Here is a 22,639-nt window from a genome sequence, read left to right as displayed (position 1 = left end):
ACGCCTGTAATCCCAGCACTTTGGGAGGCCGAGGCAGGCGGATCACAAGGTCAGGAGATCGAGACCATCCTGGCTAACACGGTGAAACCCCATCTCTACTAAAAATACAAAAAATTAGCCGGGCGCAGTGGCGGCGCCTGTAGTCCCAGCTACTCGGGAGGCTGAGGCAGGAGAATGGCGGGAACCTGGGAGGCGGAGCTTGCAGTGAGTTGAGATCTGGCCACTGCACTCCAGCCTGGGCGACAGAGCAAGACTCCGTCTCAAAAAAAAAAAAAAAAAAATTGCTGAACCCACTGGTGGCGGGTGCCTGTAATCCCAGTTACTCAGGAGGCTGAGGCAGGAGAATCTCTTGAACCTGGGAGGCGGGGGTTGAAGTGAGCAGAGATTGTGTGATTGCTCTCCAGCCTGGGCAATAAGAGTGAAACTCCATCTCGGGGTAAAAAAAGACTGAAAGAAAAATATTACCCAAACTTTATTTTTTTAATCCTGAAATTTACTTGAAAATGTTCGTTTATGGACTGGGCTTGGTGGCTCACGCCTGTAATCCCAGCACTCTGGGAGGTGGAGGCAGGCAGATCATTTGAGGTCAGGAATTTGAGGCCAGCCTGGCCGACATGGTGAAAGCCCGTCTCTACCAAAAATACAAAACTTAGCCAGGCGGCCAGGCGTGCTGCCTCACACCTGTAATCCCAGCACTTTGGGAGGCCGAGGCAGGCAGATCACCTGAGATCAGGAGTTCAAGACCAGCCTGGCCAACATGGTGAAACCCTGTCTCTATTAAAAATACAAAAATTAGCTGGGCATGGTGGTGCACGCCTGTAATCCCAGCTACTGGGGAGGCTGAGGCCAGAAAATTGCTTGAACCTGGTAGGTGGAAGTTGCAGTGAGCCGAGATGGTGCCACTGCACTCCAGCCTGGATGACAGAGTGAGACTGTCTCAAAAGAAAAAAAAGAAAGAAAATGTTCATTTATAGTTTGATGAATTCAGCCTGGCCAACATGGCGAAACCTCATCTCCACAAGAAATACAAAAATTAGCCAGGAACGGTGGTGTGCACCTGTAATTCCATCTACTCAGGAGGCTGAGGCATGGGAATTGCTTGAACCCAGGAGGTGGAGGTTGCAGTAAGCCAAGACTGCCACTGCACTCCGGCCTGGGCAACAGAGTGAGACTCTGTCTCAAAGGGAAAAAAAAGAACAGAAAAGTATGGTTTGATGGACTAACAAATTATTGGTTTGATGGATTAACAAATTATTACACCTTGGAAATTTTCCGGATCTTGAATCAATTTGTCTCACTACTACTTTGAAATTGAATAATGGAGCAAAAGAGCAATTAAAATTGTAAAATATTAATTAGTTGATTTGGGTTTTGTTCGTCTTTTAGCTTTGTCTTAAACTTTTAAATATATAAGAAGTTTAAGAAATTAGAAAATTGTCATTTTACCTCTCCCTAAAGATTGAGCATTAGCCTAAGGTTTCGTATACATTTGGAACAGATTGCAAGCCTGTTGGGATATAGAATGTCTTGTGTTTGGTTATTAGGATGCAAAAAGTGAACTTTTTTCAGGGTCAGACATATATACAGATTGTAAGACAGTGACTTAAGTGCTGTGTACCAGAAATAGTGAGAAAATGAATAATTTTGTCAGAAGTAAGGAATATTAGGGAAGGCTTAACCACTCCCCAACCCCCTTTTTTTTTGAGTGGAGTCTCGCTCTGTTGCCCCGACTGGAGTGCAGTGGCACCATCTTGGTTCACTGCAACCTCCACCTCCTGGATTCAAGCGATCCTCCTGCCTCAGCCTCCCGAGTACCTGGGATTACAGACGTGTACCACCACGCCTGACCCCTCTTTCTTTTTTATTTATTTATTTAGTTAGTTTTTTGTTTTGAGACGGAGTCACACTGTGTTGCCCAGGGTGGAGTGCAGTGGCATGATCCCAGCTCACTGCAACCTCCACCTCCTGGGTTCAAGCGATCCTCCTGCCTCAGCCTCCTGAGTAGCTGGGATTACAGGCGTGCACCACCAAACCCGGCTAATTTCTTTATTTTTAGTAGAGACAGGGTTTCACCAGGTTGGCCAGGCTGGTCTTGAACTCCTGACCTCAGGTGATCCACCCACCTCGGCCTCCCAAAGTGCTGGCATTTCAGGCGTGAGCCACCGCACCCGGCCCCCACTTTCTTTTAAAGTAAATATGAAACCTCAAGACCAGTAACATTGTTTACAGCTTCCAGGTTGATAAGAATTAATAGACTGAGGCCACCTCTCAGTAGTAGTTATGATTTTGGAAAATATTCACATGTTTATTATTAGTTTAATGTTGTACAATTTATTGCATGATTAATAAAGCAGACTATATAATCAGTTGCCTGATCTAAGCAACCTTTAAAATTACATTTTAAGTGTTGCAATTATACAGAAAAGTTTACAAAAGTTTACAGTTTGATGAATTTCCTTTTTTGTTTGTTTGGTTTTTTTTGTTTGTTTTTGAGATGGAGTCTTGCTCTGTTGCCCAGGCTAGAGTGCAATGGTGTGATCCCAGCTCACTGCAACCTCCACTTCCCAGGTTCAAGCGATTCTCCTGCCTCTGCCTCTGGAGTAGCTAGAATCACAGGCACCTGCCACCACGCCTGGCTAAGTTTTTTTGGTATTTTTAGTAGAGACGGGGTTTTACCATGTTGGCCAGGCTGGTTTCGAACTCCTGAGCTCTACTGATCCGCCCGCCTCGGCCTCCCAAAGTGCAAGGATTACAGGCGTGAGCCACGGTGCCCAGCCCAGTTTGATGAATTTTCGCAGAATGAACACACTTATGTAACCAGAACTCACATCAATAAATAAAATTTTACCCACATCTCAGAGCATTCTCCATCATCATTCCTCCTGATTGCCACCTTCCCACCCAGAAGTAACTGCTATCCTGACTGCTAACACTATGGGTTTATTTTACCTATTTTTGTTAACTTACATAAATGGAATCCTACAGGACTGGGTGTGGTGGCTCATGCCTGTAATCCCGGCACTTTGGGAGGCCGAGTTGGGCAGATCACCTGAGGCCAGGAGTTCGAGAGCAGCCTGGCCAACATGGCGAAACCCTTTCTCTAGTAAAAAAATAATACATAAATTAACTGAGTGTGGTGCTGCATGCCTGTAGTCCCAACTACTTGGGAGGCTGAGGCAGGAGGGTGGCTCAAGTCCAGGAGGTGGAGGTTGCAGTGAGCTGAGATCGCACCACTGCATTCCAGCCTGGCTGATAGAGCCAGACCTAGTCTCAAAATACAAAGAAAAAAAAAAAGAAAGAAAGAAAGAAAGCAAACACAGTAAATGGAATCCCACAATAAATGTATTTGGATTTTTTTTATTATTATTATTTTTTAAGAGATTTAAAGAGGTTGTGTTGCCCAGGCTGCAGTGCAGTGGGGTCACCATAGTTTGCTGTAACCTCAACCTCCCAGAATCAAGCAGTCCTCCCACATCAGCCTCCCAAGTAGCTGGGACTATAGATGTGCACTACTGCACCTAGCTAATTTTTGTATTTTTTCTAGAGACGGAGTCTCGCCCTGTCATCCATCCTGGTCTCAATCTCCTGGGCTCAAACAATCCTCGTACCTTGGCCTCCTGAATTTTTAAAATAAAGTAGCAGTATGGAAAATGTTCACCTTTAACCTGAAACCTTAATGGTATAAACTACGTTTACTTTTGCATATTCTCTTCCATTCATTTCTGTATGAATGTTTCATGGTAAGGGTGTTCATGTTTTATACTTATAGACATGTTTTGCATGGAGTTTGCTATCTTAATATAAGCATTTTCTATGTTGTATGGCCTTTATATTTATAAAAATACATAAAAATTACAAAGAAATCTGAAAATACAAAGAAAAAGAAAAGTAGTCAATATTCTTAATATTTATATAATGGATATATCATATCCATGTTGCCCAGGCTGGTCTTGAACTCCTGACCTCAGGTGATCCACCCGCCTTGGCCTCCCAAACTGCTAGAATTACAAGCGTGAGCCACCACACCTGGCCTTCTAGTAGCTTTTAATAGCCTAGTTGTTGTATGTTAATGGAATACTGTCTCTATTTCTGCTCAGTTCTCCTGGAGTAACATTTAATCAGGACTGTGTAATGTATGTATTTCATTGTTTGTATTCCTCACTAGAGTGTAATCTTCTTCATGGTAGGATCTTTATTTTGTTCAAGTTTTTATTTCTAACACTTTATAGTGCCTGCCATATAGTAGGCAGTGTTAGTAAAAATTTAAAGATGCAATAAATGAAATAAAACAGTATACACTGAAGTGCATCATAGCTGTTGACAGCTAAGAAGAGTACACAAAAGACCAATGGAAAGCTCATTCAAAGGAAAAGCACATAAACCATGATACAAAGACAAGCTTTCCCCAGAACAAGTCTCGATCATTAATCAGAGAGTACCCAGTAATCAAAGCCTATAGAAATGATCAATCTTTGGCCGGCCATGGTGGCTCATGCCTGTAACCCCAGTACTTTGAGAAGCCGAGGTGAGTGGATCACCTGTGGTCAGGAGTTCGAGACCAGCCCGGCCAACATGGCGAAACCCAGTCTCTACTCAAAATACAAAAATTAGCCAGGTGTGGTGGCATGCGTCTATAATCCCAGCTACTCGGGAGGCGGAGGAAGGAGAATTTATTGAACCCGGGAGGCAGAGGTTGCAGTGAACCGAGATGGTGCCACTGCACCCCAGCCTGAGTGACAGAGCAAAACTCCAAAAAAAAAAAAAAAAAAGAGAGAGAGAAAGAAAGGAAAGAAAGAATCAATCTTTACACAAACTTGCAGATAAATAACTCAGAAAAAATTGCTAGAGAAGAGACTTGGCTGAACAACTGAAAACATGATGAATGGGCATCATCCCTAACAAGAGGCTATTGAAGAAAGAACGCAAGATGGGGCACAGGCACATTGGTTCACGCCTGTAATTCCAGCACTTTGGGAGGCCGAGGCTAGAGAATTGCTTGAGCCCAGGAGTTTGAGACCGGCCTGGGCAACATAGTGAGACCCCATCTCTACAAAAAAAAAATCAACAAAACAAACCTGGCATGGTGGCATGCACCTGTAGTCCTAGCTACTCAGGAGGCTGAGGCAGGAGAATCTCTTGAGCCTGGGAGGTGGAGGTTGCAGTGAGTTGTTATTGTGCCACTGCACTCCAGCCTGGGTGACAGAGTGAGACCCTGTCTCAAATAAATAAATAAAATAAAAAATTTTTTAAAAGAATGCAAGATGGTAATGAAGGGATGAAAAGTCAAATTTTAGAGCCAATTATAAATTCAGACATAGAGCCAATTATAAATTCAGGCCTCATTAAACACATGTTTTTCCCTTTCTGCTTAATGATACCCACATGTGGTAACATATGACATATATGTACGTATGCGTAATTGATTTGGGAGTGTTTTACTGCTGTTAGTATTCCCTAAACTTCAGGGTGGATCTGTCAGTCTTTTCTACTAAAATACATTCTATTTGCTTTAAAATTTGAATTTGCTTATTTTAACATTCAACCATGCCATCTGTTACCTATTTGTGTGGTTAGTTCTATTTTGTATTTATGCAGCTCCTATTAAGGTGAATAAAAGTGTGGTCATGGCACATGTGGGATTTTTCCTTTTTTCTTTTTTTGAGACAAAGTCTCGTCCTGTTACCCAGGCTGGAGTATAGTGGTGCCATCTCGGCTCACTGCAACCTCTGCCTCCTGGGTTCAAGTGATTCTCCTGCCTCAGCCTCCCGAGTAGGTGGGATTACAGGTGCCTGCCACCACGCCTGGCTAATTTCTGTATTTTTAGTAGAAACGGGTTTTTGCCATGTTGGCCAGGCTAGTCTTGAACTGCTGACTTCAGGTCCGCCTGCCTGTGCCTCCCAAAGTGCTGGGAGTACAGGCGTGAGCACGGCTGGGATTTTTCTTTTTTATTGGAATAGGATAAAATTCGATAGGTTAGTAGTAATTTGTGCTTTAAAGGCTAATTATTGATGCACTTGGCATCTTGGCATGTGGAAAAAATTAAAAATAAAGTATTGAAACTATGGAGAATTTTTTTTTTTTGACACACGGTCTAGTTCTGTCACGCAGGCTAGAGTGCAGTGGTATGATCACGGCTAACTGCAGCCTCAACCTACCAGGCTCAAGCAATCCTCCTACCTCAGCCTCCCAAGTAGTGAGGACTACAGGTGTGTGCCACCATGCCTGGCCAATTTTTTATACTTTTTGGTAGAGACAGGGTCTCACCATGTTACCTCGGCTGGTTTCGAACTCCCAGACTTAAGCAGTCCGCCCACCTCGGCCTCCCAAAACTGTTAGGATTACAGGTGTGAACCGCTAAACTAGGCCAGGAGAAATTTTTGAGAAATTAATTTTCAAATAAGAAGTATTACTGTTCTCCCTAAATGATATATATTTCAAATGTGTTCTTTAGGGAGGTGGGTGAAATATTCAAAATGGCTATTTAGGGCTGGGCATGGTGGTTCGCACATGTAATCCCAGCACTTTGGGAGGCCGAGGCAGGTGGATTGCTTGAGGTCAAGAGGTCAAGACCAGCCTGTGCAAAGTGGCAAAATCCTACCTCTACCAAAAAAAAAAAAAAAAAAATTACAAAATTTAGCTGGACGTGGTGGTGAGCACCTGTAGTTGCAGCTACTCAGGAGGCTGAGGTGGGAGGGTGGCTTGAGCCCGGGAGGTGGAGGTTGTAGTGAGCTGAGATTGCATCACTGCACTCCAGCCTGGGTGACAGAGCCAGACCCTGTCTCAAAAAAAAAAAAAGCTATTTAATTTTTTTTTTTTTTTTTTTTTGAGACGGAGTCTCGCTCTGTCGCCCAGGCTGGAGTGCAGTGGCCGGATCTCCGCTCACTGCAAGCTCTGCCTCCCGGGTTTACGCCATTCTCCTGCCTCAGCCTCCCGAGTAGCTGGGACTACAGATGCCCGCCACCTTGCCCGGCTAGTTTTTTGTATTTTTTAGTAGAGACGGGGTTTCACCGTGTTAGCCAGGATAGTCTCGATCTCCTGACCTCGTGATCCGCCCATCTCGGCCTCCCAAAGTGCTGGGATTACAGGCTTGAGCCACCGCGCCTGGCAATATTTAATATTTTTAAATGTGTTTGAGGTCAGGGCAATAACTGAATGTCCAGACAAGTTATTTCAAAGTACAATTTTGGGAAAACTCATATTTCATCTGTAAGTTATGGTGGGACATTTGTTTAAAGTATCAGTTTTTCTTTGTGCAAATGAAGTGATCTTCCAATTTTAATTTTTTATATCTTCAGAGGAAATAATCGTCATGCTGTATAGATACAAGATTCCTTGTTTTGGTTTTTTATAATGAAGAGTTGAAGGTTTATATATTAATTTTCTTCATGAGAAATTGGAAATGGTAAAATGGGATGTCTTTTATGTCTGTGCGAATTTCTCCTTAAACAATTTTTCTAAGATGGTGGAGTTACCTTAGGAATGGTGCTTTTATGTGAAGCTGCTACCTCTGACATGGATATTGGAAAGCGAAAGAGTAAGTCACCTTACTCAAAATGTAACAGTGCTGCCTGTAATATGGAAAAAGAGTGATCTCTTAATCACTTTTCCTCTTACCTATAGGATAAGTAGGTTATTTTACCCCTTTACTACTTTTTCTTTAAATGTCGTGTCTGTTATTAAACCCCTTTACTATTATAAAAGTAGTATATGCTCTATAGAAAATGTAAAAAAAAAAAAAAAAAAAAAAACAGAAGCATGAAGCATTTATTCCACCACTGAAAAACTAATTATTTGTAAACTGAAATATATTTCTTTGCACTTATAAAAACATCTTAAAAACTATATATATAAAATTTTGACACTTCACACCCCCCTTTTAAACTGGAGTTAAATAACTAATAACTTTTTCTATATACGTAATTTTAAACTTATACTCTGTTTTTGTTTGTTTTAAGACAGGGTCCCACTCTGTCACTCAGGCTGGAGTGCAGTGGCATAATCATAGCTCACTGTAACCTCCGCCCCTAGGCTCAAGCTGTCCTCACACCTCAACTTCCGTAATAGCTGGGACTACAGGCATGTGCCACCATGCCCAGCTAATATTTTGTACTTTTTGTAGTGATGGGGTTTTGCCACTTTGCCCAGGCTGGCCTCAAACCCCTGGACTCAAGTGATCTTCCCACCTCAGCCTCCCAAAGTGTTGGAATTACATGCGTGAGCTGCCGTGCCTGGCCGACTTATACTCTATATTGTAATTTAAGTATTCCAATTTTTTTCAATGTTTAGTTTTTTCCTAATTTCAATTATAATTATTCTTCCGTAACTATCATGATACATTAAGCATCTTTTATTTTTATTTTTTATTTTTTTTTGAGATGGAGTTTCGCTCTTATTACCCAGGCTGGAGTGCAGTGGTGCAATCTCGGCTCACTGCATCCTCTGCCTCCCAGGTTCAAGAGATTCTCCTGCCTCAGCCTCCTGAGTAGCTAGGATTACAGGCACCAACCACCACGCCCAGCTAGTTTTTTTGTTTTTTGGTTTTGTGCTTTTTTTGTGGTTTTTTTTTGTTTTTTGTAGTTTTCATAGAGATGGTGTTTCACCATGTTGGCCACGCTGGTCTCAAACTCCCGACCTCAGGTGATCCACTTGCCTCGGCCTCCCGAAGTGCTGGGATTACAGGCATGAGCCACCGAGCCCAGCCATCATTCTTATTTTACGTTGTTTCCTTCAGGTAGATTCCTAGAAGAAGAATAACTGTGTGATCCTCTGTCTATTTTCAATTCTCTTGATGTTTTAATCATTAGAGATTACTTTGGCAAGTTAAAATAATTTAGATTTCTACTACTGGTATTTAAGAATGTTTGTTTCAGCCGGGCACAGTGGCTTATGCCTGTAATCCCAGCACTTTGGGAGGCCGAGGCGGGTGGATCACTTGAGGTCAGGAGTTTGAGGCCATCAAGCCTGATCAACCTGGTGAAACCTTGCCGGGCATGGTGACTCATGCCTGTAACCCCAGCACTTTGAGAGGGTGAGGCTGGTGGATCACGAGGTCAGGAGATCGAGACCATGGTGAAACCCCATCTCTACTAAAAATACAAAAAAAAATTAGCCGGGCGTAATGGCAGGCACCTGTAGTCCCAGCTACTTGGGAAGCTGGGGCAGGAGAATGGTGTGAACCCGGGAGGCGGAGCTTGCAGTAAGCTGAGATCTTGCCACTGCACTCTAGCCTGGGCGACAGAGCGACTCTGTCTCAAAAAAAAAAAAAACAACCATGGTGAAACCCCGTCTCTACTAAAAGTACAAAAATTTGGCCAGGCACGGTGGCTCACGCCTGTAATCCCAGCACTTTGGGAGGCCAAGGCAGGTGGATCATGAGGTCAGGAGTTCGAGACCAGCCTGGCCAACCTGGTGAAACCCCCGTCTCTACTAAAAATACAAAAATTAGCCAGGCTTGGTGGCATGTGCGTGTTAATCTCAGCTACTTAGGAGGCTGAGGCAGGAGAATCGCTTGAACCCAGGAGGTGGAGGTTGCAGTGAGCCAAGATCGCACCATTGCACTCCAGCCTGGGTGACAAAGCAAGACTCCATCTCAAACAGCAAACAACAAAAAAAAATTAGCCAGGCATTGTGGCGCATACCTGTAATCCCAGTTACTTGGGAGGCAAGGCAGGAGAATCACTTGAACCTGGGAGACGGAGGTTGCAGTGAGCTGAAATCGCGCCATTGCACTCCAGCCTGGGCTACAAGAGTGAAATTTCATCTTAAAAATTAATAATAATAAAGAAGGATAATAATGTTTCATTGTTTTTTTGTTTTTTTTTTTTTTGAGACGGAGTCTCAAAACACTTGTCGCCCAGGCTGGAGTGCAGTGGTGCGATCTCGGTTCACTGCAAGCTCTGCCTCCCGGGTTCATGCCATTCTCCTGCCTCAGCCTCCCACAAGTAGCTGGGACTACAGGCGCCCGCTACCATGCCCGGCTAATTTTTTGTATTTTTAGTAGAGACAGAGTTGCACCGTGTTATCCAGGATGGTCTCGATCTCCTGACCTCGTGATCCGCCCATCTCAGTCTCCCAAAGTGCTGGGATTACAGTCATGGGCCACCGCGCTGGCCGTTTCATTGTAATTTTATCAACATTAATCTCATAAATATGTATCTGTTTTATAGATACATATAGATGTGCTAATCAGATAAGGTGGAAATATATTATTTTGTACTACTTTTATTGTTATAAGGTCAAATATTTTCCTAAATGTTTATTAGTCATTTGTGTTTATGTTTTTCCTTCTATAAATTGTCCTTTTATCTTTTCCATTTATCTGTTAGAGTCTTAGCCCTTTTATTTGGTTTGCAAGGAATTTTTTTTTTTATTTTCGAGACGGAGTCTTGCTCTGTCTCCCAGGCTGGAGTGCAGTGGTGCGATCTTGACTTACTGCAACCTCCGCCTCCCGGGTTTAAGCAGTTCTCCTGCCTCAGCCTCCCCATGTAGCTGGGATTACAGGTGCACGCCACCACGCCCAGCTAATTTTTGTATTTTTAGTAGAGATGGGATTTCACCATGTTAGCCAGGCTGGTCTCGAACTCCTGACCTCATGATCTGCCTGCCTCGGCCTCCTAAAGTGCTGGGATTACAGGCGTGAGCCACCCTGCCCGGCCAGACTTTTTTTTTTTTTTTTTTTTCTTCAAGGCAAGACCTTACTCTGTTGCCCAGGCTGGTGTGCAGTGCCGCAATAATGACTCACTGTAGTGTCGAACTCCCGGGCTCAAACAATCCTACTGCCTCAGCTTCCCAGGTAGCTATGACCACAGGCTCATGCTACCACTCCCACTTAATTTCATTTTATTTTTTGTAGAGATGGGGTCTCACTTTGTTGCCCAGGCTAGTCTGTATCTTCTGTGCTCAAGCAACCTTTCCCACTTTGGCCTCCCAAAGTGCTAAGATTACAGGCATGAACCACCATGCCCAGCCTGCATGAACTTTTTATATATTAGAATATTCACACATTGTTGTCTGTTACAGAGAGAAGCTAACAATGTAATTTGGTTTTACTTTCTTGAAATAAGTATAGGTCAAGATTTTCCTTTTATGATTAAAAAGTTAAATGTCAACCAGGCATGGTGGCTCACACCTGTAAATCCCAGCACTTTGGGAGGCCGAGGCGGGTGGATCACCTGAGGTCAGGAGTTTGAGACCAGCCTGGCCATCATGGCGAAACCCCATCTCTAAAAAAGCAAAAATTAGCCAGGCATGGTGTCATGTGCCTGTAATCCCAGCTACTCAGGAGGTTGAGGCATGAGAATCGCTTGAACCCAGGAGGTGGAAGTTGCAGTGAGCCAAGATAGCACTACTGCACTCCAGCCTGGGTGACAGAGCGAGACTTCATCTCAAAAAAATAAAAATAAAAATGTTAAATGTCATCAAAATTACCCTACCTAAATAAAGTCTAATATTTACTTTAACTTCTAGAAAAAAGATGAAGATACTGAACTTCAAATTTGAGAAGTACTTGTTTTGCTCAATTAAAATAAATTTTTTTTAGCTGGATGTGGTGCCACACACTTGTATCCCAGCTACTTGTGAGGCTGGTACAGGAGGATGGCTTGAGGTCAGTGAGCTATGATCACACCACTGCACTTCAGTCTGGGCAGCAGAGCGAGACTCAATCTCTAAAAGCATAAATTAATGAATTTTTACATATTAGAAAAATATCAGTTTTTAAATTTTTTTTTTAAATATGGAACACTTCACGAATTTGCATGTCATCCTTGCACAGGGGCCATGCTAATCTTCTCTCTATGATTCCAGTTTTAGTATATATGCTGCCAAAGCAAGACTTTATCAGTTTTTAATCCAGTCAGTATACATCCTTTCACTGCCTGACTTTTTACGAGATCAGGCGCATTCAGGGTGCTATGGCTGTAGACTCTGCCTGACTTTTAAAAAATTGCCTGTTTCAGTGTTTATTCTTGGGAAAAGGCCATCAAAGTACACTGCTGACATGAACTTAAATTGTTAAACACTTTGGCAACATATACTGAAATAGTGACAATTTGATCTAAATTTCTTACCTAACAAAATGATCACAAATTAATAGATGTTTCTTTAGCATGTTCTGGGAACTGCTCTAAGCACTTTTAGATGTATGAAAAGAGGAGGATACAAATATATACAGAGTGATGCTATATATATGTATGTGCACATTTTCTTTTTCTTTTTTTTAAATTTGAGACAGGGTCTCACTCTGTCGCCCATGCTGGAGTGCTGTGGAGAGATCATAACTCACTGCAGCTTTGACCTCCCTGGCTCAGGTGATCCTCCCACCTCAGCCTCCCTACTGGTGGGACTACAGGCATGCACCTCCACACCTGGGTAATTTTTGGTAGAAATGGGGCCTCGCTACATTGTCCAGGCTGGTCCTGAACTCCTGGGCTCAAGCAATCCTTCTGCCTTGGCCTCCCCAAATGCTGTGATTTATAGGCATGAGCTATCACACCCAGTCTATGAGTACATTTTCTTAGAGAATAAAAGGCTAACTTGTCTACACTGAGCATGTGTTAATACTCAGAAAAAATATTTTAATTTTTGTGGGTACATACTCGGTGTATATATTTATGGAGTACATGAGATGTTTTGATATAGTCATGCAATGTGTAATAGTCACATCACGGAGACTGCGGTATCCATCCTTCAAGTATTTATCCTTTGTGTCATAAACAATCCAATTATACTTTTTTAGTTATTTCAAAATGTACAATTAAATTTTTATTGACTGTAGTTATCCTGTTGTGCTATCAAATAGTAGGTCTTATTTATTCTATTTTTTTTGTACACATTAGCCATTCGTACCTCCCCCGGCATTCCCCAACTACCCTTCCCAGCCTCTGGTAACCATCCTTCTACTCTCTGTGTCCATGAGTTCAATTGTTTTGATTTTTTGATCCCACAAATAAGTGAGAACATGTGATTTTTTTTTTCTGTACCTGAATTATTTCACTTAATGATTTCCAAGGCTGGGCATGATGGCTCACTCCTGTAATCCCAGCACTTTGGGAGACCAAGGTGGGCAGATTATTTGAGGTCAGAAGTTCTAGACTACCCTGGCCAACGTGGTAAAACCCTGTATCTACTAAAATACAAAGATTAGCTGGGCGTAGTGGTGCATGCCTGTAATCCCAGCTACTTGGGAGGCTGAGGCAGGAGAATTGTTTGAACCTGGAAGGCAGAGGTTGCAGTAAGATGAGCTGGTGCCACTGCACTCCAGCCTGGGTGACAGAACGAGACTCCATCTCAGTAATAATAATAATTTCCAGTTCCCTGTTATTGCACGTGACAGGATCTTATTTTTTTATGACTGAATAGTACTCCATTTTATATATGTACCACGTTTTCTTTATCCGTTCATCTGTTGATGGACACTTAGGTTGCTTCAAAATGTTGGCTATTGGGAACAGTGCTGCAACAAACATGGGAGTACAGATATCTCTTTGGTATACTGATTTATTTTTCTATGGGTATATACCCAAGTAGTGGGATTGCTGGATCATATGGTAGCTCCATTTTTAGTTTTTTGAGGAACCTCCAAACTGTTCTCCTTAGCGGTTGTACTAACTTACATTCCCACCAACGGTGTACAAGGGTTCCCTTTTTTCCACATCCTCACCAGCATTTATTATTGCTTGTCTTTTGGATATAAGCCATTTTAGCTGGGGTGAGATGATAGATATCTCATTGCAGTTTTTGTTTGCATTTCTCTGATGATCAGTGATGTTGAGTAGCTTTTTTATGCCTATTTGCCATTTGTATGTCTTCTTTTGAGAAACGTCTATTGAATTATTTTGTTTTGTTTTGTTTTGTTTTTTATCAGGTTATTAGATTTTTTTCCTGTAGAGTTGTTTGAGCTCCTTTTATATTCTGGTTATTAACCCCTTGTCAGATGAGTACTGTGCAAATATTTTCTCCCATTCTGTGGATTGACTCCTCACTTTGTTGATTGTATCCTTTGCTCTGCAGCAGCTTTTAAACTTGATGTGATCTCATTTGTCCATTTTTGCTTTGGTTGCCTGTGCTTCTGGGGTGTTATTCAAGGAATTTTTTACCAGACTAATGTCCTGGAGAGTTTCCCCAATATTTTCTTGTAGTTGTTTCATATTAATAGTTTGCAATCTTAGGCTGGACAATGTGTAGATTGCCTGTAATCCCAACGCTTTGGGAGGCCAAGGCGGGCAGATCACTTGAGGCCAGGAGTTTGAGACCAGCCTGGCCAACATGGTGAAACCCTGTCTCTACTAAAAATACAAAAATTAGCCGGGCGTGGTGGCATGTGCCTGTAGTCCCAGCTACTTGGGAGGCTGAGGCAGGAGGATCGCTTGACCCAGGAAGTGGACGTTGCAGTGAGCCAAGATCATGCCACTGCACTCCAGCCTGAGCAACAGAGCAAGAATCTGTCTTTAAATATATATATATTAATATATAAATAAATATATAAATAAATATATATTAAATATATAAATATATAAATAAATATATATTAAATATATATATGGTTTACAGTCTTAGATTTAAGTCTTTAATCCATTTTGACTTGATTTTTCTATATGGCAAGAGGTAGGGGTCTAGTTTTGTTCTGCCTATGGATATCCAGTTCTCCTGGCACCTTTTATTGAAGAGACTGTGTTTTCCCCAGTGTATGTTCTTGGCACCTTTGTCGAAAATGAGTTCACTGTAGGTGTATGGGTTTGTTTCTGAGTTCTCTCTCCTCTCCCATTGGTCTGTATGTCTGTTTTTATGCCAGTACCATGCTGTTTTGGTTACTGTAACTCTATAGTATAATTTGAAGTCAAGTAATATGATTCCTCCAGTTTTGTTCTTTTTGCTTAGGATCGCTTTGACTATTGGTCTTTTGTGATTTCATATAAATTTTATTTTTTCTATTTCTGTGAAGTTGTCATTGGTATTTTGATAGGGATTGCATTGAATCTGTAGATTGCTTTGGATAGTATGGACATCTTAACAACATTGATTCTTCCAGTCCGTGAACATGGAACATCTTTCCATTTTTTGATGTCCTCTTCAATTTCTTTCAGCAGTGTTTTATAGTTTTCATCATAGAGTTCTTTCACTTCTTTGGTTAAGTTAACCCTTTTCCCATTTGCCCTGAGAATACTCACCAGCAGTGCTTGTGGCTGCAGTGTTTACCCTGAGATAACTCTGCCACAAAATATCTTGCTTTAATTATTATTTTCACATCCACTCTAGTATATCAACTTTGGAAATAAAATTGATATGTCAGATATCACTGGGTTCAAGTGATCCACTACCACTACTGAAAACAGATTGCTGTAAATAGAGTAATATACTAGATATCATTCCATTTGTATTTCTATTATAGTGGTATTTCCATTTATAAAATATAGTAATTATTGATCACTGAAAATGTCAAATCCTAGAAAATGTAGCATTCCATGTGTAATGTTTACACCATTCTCGAACAGTTGTTGGCCAGAGATTCATTTGATGAATTCAATTTTTCTGAAATAGACAATTCTGATGATTCAGATGATTCTGATGTTCTGTTTAGTAATAACTCCAACAACAGTTTTTCTGTTTTAACATTGAAAATCAGATTTACGGCCGGGCGCGGTGGCTCAAGCCTGTAATCCCAGCACTTTGGGAGGCCGAGACGGGCGGATCACAAGGTCAGGAGATCGAGACCAGCCTGGCTAATACGGTGAAACCCCGTCTCTACTAAAAAATACAAAAAACTAGCCGGGTGAGGTGGCGGGCGCCTGTAGTCCCAGCTACTCGGGAGGCTGAGGCAGGAGAATGGCGTAGACCTGGGAGGCAGAGCTTGCAGTGAGCTGAGATGCGGCCACTGCACTCCAGCCTGGGCGACAGAGCGAGACTCCGTCTCAAAAAAAAAAAAAAAAAAAAAAGAAAATCAGATTTACTTCGGCCTCAAAGAGCATGATTATGTAAAATTAAATGAGCATTGGCAGCAAGCTGCACTTCTTTTTTGTAAATGGGAAAAGAATTAGAGAAATATTGTTTAACATTTACACATTAGCCCCTAGTCATATTGTGTGAAAATTAGAAAAGGCAAAAGAATTGTTCCATAAGTAAAACAAAACTGAAAGTTGATTTTCTTTTCTTTTCTTTTCTTTTTTTCTTTTTTTTTTTTTTTTTTTTTGAGACAGACTCTCACTTTTTCGCCCAGTCTGGAGTGCAGTGGCGTGATCTTGGCTCGCTGCAAGCTTTGCCGCCCAGGTTCAAGCGATTCTGCTGCATCAGCCTCCCAAGTAGCTGGGATTACAGGTGCCTGCCACCATGCCTGGTTAATTTTTTTCGTAGTTTTTAGTAGAGACAGGGCTTCATCATCTTGGCCAGGCTGGTCTTGAACTCCTGACCTCGTGATCCACCTGCCTCGGCCTCCCAAAGTGCTGGAATTACAGGCGTGAGCCACAGCACCCGACCGAAAGTTGATTTTCTTATCATTCACTAAGTAAGTTTCCCTAGAACAAGCTTGTCCAGTCTGTGGGCCACATGCGGCCCAACACAAATTTGTAAACTTCCTTAAAACATTATGAGGTGGTTTTTTTTGCGATTTTTTTTTTTTTTTTTTGCAGCTCATCAGTTTTCATTAGTATTAGTGTATTTTGTGTGTGGCCCAGGACAGCTCTTCTTCCAGTGCGGCCCTGGGAAGCCAAAAGATTGGACACCCCGCCCTAGAGCTTCCTTTGCTGTTGGACACATGCTTTCCTACATCCCTATCTCTATATTTCTTAGCCATTTTTAGTCCAGGGAGTCAAAGAGCCTCACGTCATGGCAATCCATACTTGAGCATTTGGGGATTAGTATTTGTAGTTCACTTTAATAACTGCTGTGCTAATGTAGAACATGACATGTGGGATTAGTGGAGAGAGCTATGAATCTAGGGTTTGGGATCACATTTTTTTTTCTCATTATTCAAATAAGAAATCCATGTTGATTGAGTTACATAATATAAGGCTGTGTAGTTACCTGTGCGTGAATAAAGTATTTTCAAGTGAGGCTATCACAGTGAAGTCATCAGATGTTTAAGTTAATATTTATCAATAATACTACAAGGCCACTTTTAGGGGTTTTAAAGTTCAATAAATAAGTAAGCCAGGCACAGTGGTTTATGCCTATAATCCCAGCTCTTTGGGAGGCTGAAGCAGGAAGATCACTTGAGCCCAGGAAATCAACACCAGCCTGGGCAATGTAGTGAGACCGTTTTCTCAAAAAAATTAAAAAATTAGCCAGGCATGGTGGCACACATCTGTAGTCCCAGCTACTCGAGAGGCTATAGTGGGAGGAGTGCTTGAGCCCAGGAGGTTGAGACTGCAGTGAGCTGTGATTGTGCCACTGCACTTCAGCCTGGGCAACAGAGCAAGACCCTGTCTCAAAAAAAAAAAAAAAAAAACCCAAAAAACAAAATGGGTGATTTTCTTGTCAATAGTAAGACAGTGTTTCTAACAGTAAACCCTTCAGTGTGATGGCTTTAAAGGAATTCATTATTCCATACATTTGAATTGCATAATTATGTGAAGGAGTTACTCTATTACATTGTAATGGAGCAAATTAAAGGGGAAGGCAGATTCCTGAAGATCAAGAAATGGCGATGAAAATTGTTGAAAAGTTTAGATTTATCAATAATGTATACCCCTTCCTTTTCACTCTCTGAAAGTGTAGACTGCCCTGGTTATTTATTATATTCAACCTGCTCATTTTACTCTCCTTTTATTTTTCTGCAGTAATGTGTGTGGCTGGTATTGGACTCGTTGTATTATTCTTCAGTTGGATGCTCTCTATTTTTAGATCTAAATATCATGGCTACCCATACAGGTATGATTCTTCTTTTTTATTTATATAGTATTACCAATACTTGGAATGATTAGAGTTGATATTGCTTTATAATATTGTTCTTTTTGCTTTGCTTCCAAACTATTTTATCTTCTATTCATCTATTTTTTTATTTATTATTTATTTATTTTTGAGATGGAGTTTTGTTCTTGTTGCCCAGACTGGAGTGCAATGGCGCAATCTCGACTCACTACAACCTCTGCTTCCCGGGTTCAAGCAATTCTCCTGCCTCAGCCTACCAAGTAGCTGAGATTACAGGCGTGTGCCACCATACCCGGCTAATTTTGTATTTTTAGTATCAACAGGGTTTCACCATGTTGATCAGGTCTCGAACTCCTGACCTCAAGTGATCCACCTGCCTCATCCTTCCAAAGTGCTGGGATTATAGGCGCGAGCCACTGAGCCCGGCCTATTCATTTATTTTCAGAGACAGGGTCTCACTCTGTCACTCAGGCCGAAGTGTAATGATGTGTTCATAGCTCATTGTAACCTTGAACTCCTGAGCTCAAGCCATCATTTCACCTCAGCTTCCCAAGAGGCTAGGACTACAGTTGCACATGACTACACCCAGCTAATATTTTTATTTTTTGTAAAGACAGGGTCTTGCTATGTTATCCAGGCTGGTCTTGAACTTCTGGCCTCAAGCGGTTCTCCTGCTCAGCCTCCCAGAGGGCTGGGATTATAGGCATTAGCCAGCCACCATGCCCAGACAGCTGTAATTCAGATATGTTCCATATAAAAATTAATTATAGTATAATGGACAATATTAGTATGTGATTTCTCAGGAACATCTTTTAGGTTTATTTTGCCATACCTAGTTGATTCTAGATATCTCTATAATACATAATGATTAGAACATTTTATGCCATTATTTATTCACATAGCTCCTTGTCTGTATACTATACTTCCTTTTGAAGAAGAAATGATTTTTTAAAATGTTTTTAAAAACTTCTCACCTCTACTTTTTTTAAGAAATAGAGTGCCACTGCACTCCAGTCTGAGTAATAGAGTGAGACCCCATCTCAAAAATAATAATTATAATAATTTATCCTCTACAGAATACTAATTGGGATGTGAGGGTAATTTTGCTGGGACTTCTGTTAATTATTTGATCAGCAGCGTTGATTCAGTAGCAGTGTTGTGTGCCTGTAGTCCCAGCTACTCAGAAGGCTAAGGCAGGATGATCACTTGAGCCTGGGAGTCCCAGACCAGACTGGGCAACATAGTGAGACCCCATCTCTAAAAAAACAAAAAAATAAAATTATTAGTTAGTGTCTCTTTTCGGGAGATAGTTTAGCTTGAGGGTTGTTCTATTTCGTTTTGTCATAAGACTAATGGGTCTCTCAGTGTTTCTCACTTTTTGTTATTGATACCCAAAGATTATCTCGTACGTACCAAAATGCTCTTTTATCTGTTAAAACCAACATACTGCTTATTGATTAAAAGTAAAGCCTACTTTTCTTTCAGAGACTAATAGATTGGTATATATTTTTGTTTCAGCTTTCTGATGAGTTAAAAAGGTCCCAGAGATATGTTGACACTGGAGTACTGGAAATTGAAAAATGAAAACTGTGTGTGTTTGAAAAGAAGAATGCAACTTGTGTATTTTGTATTACCTCTTTTTTTCAAGTGATTTAAATAGTTAATCATTTAACCAAAGAAGATGTGTAGTGCCTTAACAAACAATTCTCTGTCAAAATCATGAGGTATTTGAAAATGATTATCCTCTTAACCTTCTCTTCCCAGTGAACTTTATGGAACATTTAATTTAGTAGAATTAAGTATATTATAAAAATTGTAAAACTACTACTTTGTTTTAGTTAGCACAAAGCTCAAAACTACTTCAGTTAACTTGGTCATCTGATTTTATATTGCCTTATCCAAAGATGGGGAAAGTAAGTCCTGACCAGGTGTTCCCACATATGCCTGTTACAGGTAACTACATCAGGAATTCATTCTTAGCTTTTCCATCTTTGCGTGGATGTGTATACTTTACGCATCTTTCCTTTTGGGTAGAGAAATTATATGTGCCACGTGGTCTTCTGAAAATGGAACACCATTCTTTAGAGCACACGTCTAGCCCTCGAAAAGACAGTCATTTCTCCTCCTCCTTGCCTATTTCCTACTGAAATACAGTGCTGTGATTTTTTGTTTTGTTTTGTTTTGTTGTTTTTTTGAGACAGGGTCTCGCTGTGTCACACAGGTTGAAGTGCAGTGGCGTGAGCTCGGCTGACTGCAAACTCTGCCTCCCAGGTTTAAGCGATTCTCCTGCCTCAGCTTCCCAAGTAGCTGGGATTTACAGGTGTGCACCACCATGTCAGGCTAATTTTTGGATTTTTAGTAGAGACAGGGTTTCGCCAAGTTGTTCAGGCTGGTTTTGAACTCCTGGGCTCAAGTGATCTGCCCACCTCAGTCTCCCAAAGTGCGAGGATGACATGTGTGAGCTACCACACCAGCAATGTCTATACTTCTCGATAGCTGTGAACATGAAAAAGGACATCTATTGGGAGGCCAAGGCAGGTGGATTGCTTGAGGCCAAGAGTTAGAGACCAGCCTGGCCAACAAGGCAAAACCCCATCTCTACTAAAAATATGAAAATTAGCTGGGCTTGGTGGCTCATGCCTGTAATCCTAGCTACTTGGGAGGCTGAGGCACGAGACTTGCTTAAACCTGGGAGGCGGAGATTGCAGTGAGCCAAGATCATGCTACTGCACTCCAGCCTGAGTGACAGAGTGAGATTCTGTCTCAGAAAAAAAAAAAAAGTATCTCTAAATACAGGATTATGATTTCTGCTTGAGTATGGTGTTAACTACCTTGTATTTAGAAAGATTTCAGATTCATCCCATCTCCTTAGTTTTCTTTTAAGGTGACCCATCTGTGATAAAAATATAACTTAGTGCTAAAATCGGTGTGACTTATACATGGTCTAAAATGTTTCTGCAAATTAGAGTTTGTCACTTATTCCATTTGTACCTAAGAGAAAAATAGGCTCAGTTAGAAAAGGACTCCCTGGCCAGGTGTGGTGGCTTACGCCTGTAATCTCAGCACTTTGGGAGGCTGAGGCAGGCGGATCATGAGGTCAGAAGTTCAAGACTATCCTGGCCAACATGGTGAAACCCCATCTCTACTAAAAGTACAAAAATTAGCTGGGTGTGGTGGTGGGCGCCTGTAATCCCAGCTACACGGGAGACTGAGGCACGAGAATCACTTGAACTCAGGAGATGGAAGTTGCAGTGAGCCAAGATCACACCACTGCACTCCAGCCTGGCAATAGAGCGAAACTCCATCTCAAAAAAAAAGAAAGAAAAGGACTCCCTTAGAATGGGAAAGGAAAATCATAAAATACTGAGGTGTTGCCTGTATATAGAAATTAAGCGTTTCTCGAAAGCTGTTCTGTGTTTTGCTGTTATTTTGTCTTTATTCTCTTCCTTTAGGTGGAGAAACAAAGTACAAATTTGAAGGGATTTTTTTTTTAATTTTGTCTTTTTTTTTTTTTTTTTTTTTTGTCGGTGGAAGTAACCATATGTGCTAACCAAATTTCTGTGAAGAATGTTTTCATGGTTATCATTATATCTAACTATAACCTCCCCATAGTTGTGAAGAGTAACCTGAAATGCCACTGTTGTGGAAATAGGATAATTGTAATTGTGAAAAAATAATTTTAAGGAAATCTTACAAGTATTACATTAAAAAGATACTATGACTGCCACCTGCTATTTACCTTCTAATAACCCTGCCATGTGGTTTGCAGAAAGAGATGGATATAGTAGCCTTAGAAGAAATATTTTATGTGGGTTTTTTTGTTTTTCATTACTAGATTTCATGGATGAGGGGATATGGTTGACCTTTTACTCTTTAATGGAGCAGCCACTTTTTGTTAATTACTCACCTGTAAATTGTGAGATTCTGAATTCCTTACCTGCTATTCTTGTACTTGTCTCAGGCCAAATCTATGCTATGGTTCTTATGAGACTTGTATGAAGATGCCCTGATTTGTACAGATTCACCACAGGAATACTACTGCCATGTAATCTGTATAGTTCCAGATAATTTGACATGAACATTGACAGAATGACAGTTTTTTGTATTTGCTTTTTCTCCCTTTAAGAGCACATTCTTCTGTAAGGAGAAAGGCAGCATTCTGGCTAAAATGTGTGGAAAGCTAATTTACTACACTTATAAAATAGTGTTACTTTTGTGAAAATTTTGAATTAGCTTTCATATGAAGTGCCTTAAGTAGACTCTTCATTTACTTTTCTAGTAATGGTTTAAATATCATTTGTTACGCATTTTTAAGATACAATTCAGAAAGACACATTGTAGTGGCAAAGATAACCAAATGTCTGGCTGTTTGCTTTTTGACCATATCAATAAACTTTTACAATCTAAATTCTGAGTTTTTGATTACCATCTAAAGAGGAGTGAGTTTTAAACACTAAACTAGAATTGCAAAATTAGGATATTCCATTTTGAAGTTATAGTTAAATTCATTTAAATTTCATATTGTCCTAAGGACAGTTTGATGGGACAGTTTCTTTAAGTATTTCTGGATTGGGATATATTCTTCTAGGAATCTATACATGGTCCCTCATCCTTAATGTTACCCATTAGGTGAGTCAAAACAACCAAGATGAGTAGATAAATGACTGTTTGCAACAATTGATCTACCTTTCGTCCCAGACAGTGAACATTCCTTGACTAGGTAATTTCCTTTTGGTAATAAAAACTTGATTTGAAAATTACCCTGGCAGATTATCAA

At 41.0% G+C, this 22,639-nt stretch overlaps 1 protein-coding gene and 1 non-coding gene across 7 annotated transcripts in view; one reads left to right on the top strand and one right to left on the bottom strand.

Moving 5' to 3' along the window:
• The window catches only part of MAGT1 (magnesium transporter 1), a 60,854-nt gene extending 38,584 nt beyond the window's left edge, over positions 1-22,270 (top strand). For 4 of the 6 annotated variants that reach the window (XM_065538440.1, XM_005593998.4, XM_074030197.1 and 1 more), the window contains 3 exons: positions 7,460-7,534; positions 17,772-17,862; positions 19,381-22,270. In XM_065538440.1, coding sequence (XP_065394512.1) covers positions 7,460-7,534; positions 17,772-17,862; positions 19,381-19,396 — 182 coding nt within the window. In that variant the 3' untranslated portion in view covers positions 19,397-22,270. The remainder of the gene's footprint in view (positions 1-7,459; positions 7,535-17,771; positions 17,863-19,380) is intronic. The other 2 variants (XR_012430364.1, XR_010584352.1) reach the window with 1 other exon arrangement.
• LOC123571419 (U6 spliceosomal RNA) lies at positions 11,729-11,831 on the bottom strand. Its single transcript, XR_006695584.1, has one exon. It is a non-coding gene; the product is annotated as a U6 spliceosomal RNA (small nuclear RNA).
• Positions 22,271-22,639: the final 369 nt, after the last annotated feature.

The sequence above is a fragment of the Macaca fascicularis genome, chromosome X, assembly GCF_037993035.2.
Source record: "Macaca fascicularis isolate 582-1 chromosome X, T2T-MFA8v1.1".
NCBI classification, from domain to species: domain Eukaryota; kingdom Metazoa; phylum Chordata; class Mammalia; order Primates; family Cercopithecidae; genus Macaca; species Macaca fascicularis.
This window is presented reverse-complemented; position numbering and strand designations above follow the sequence as displayed.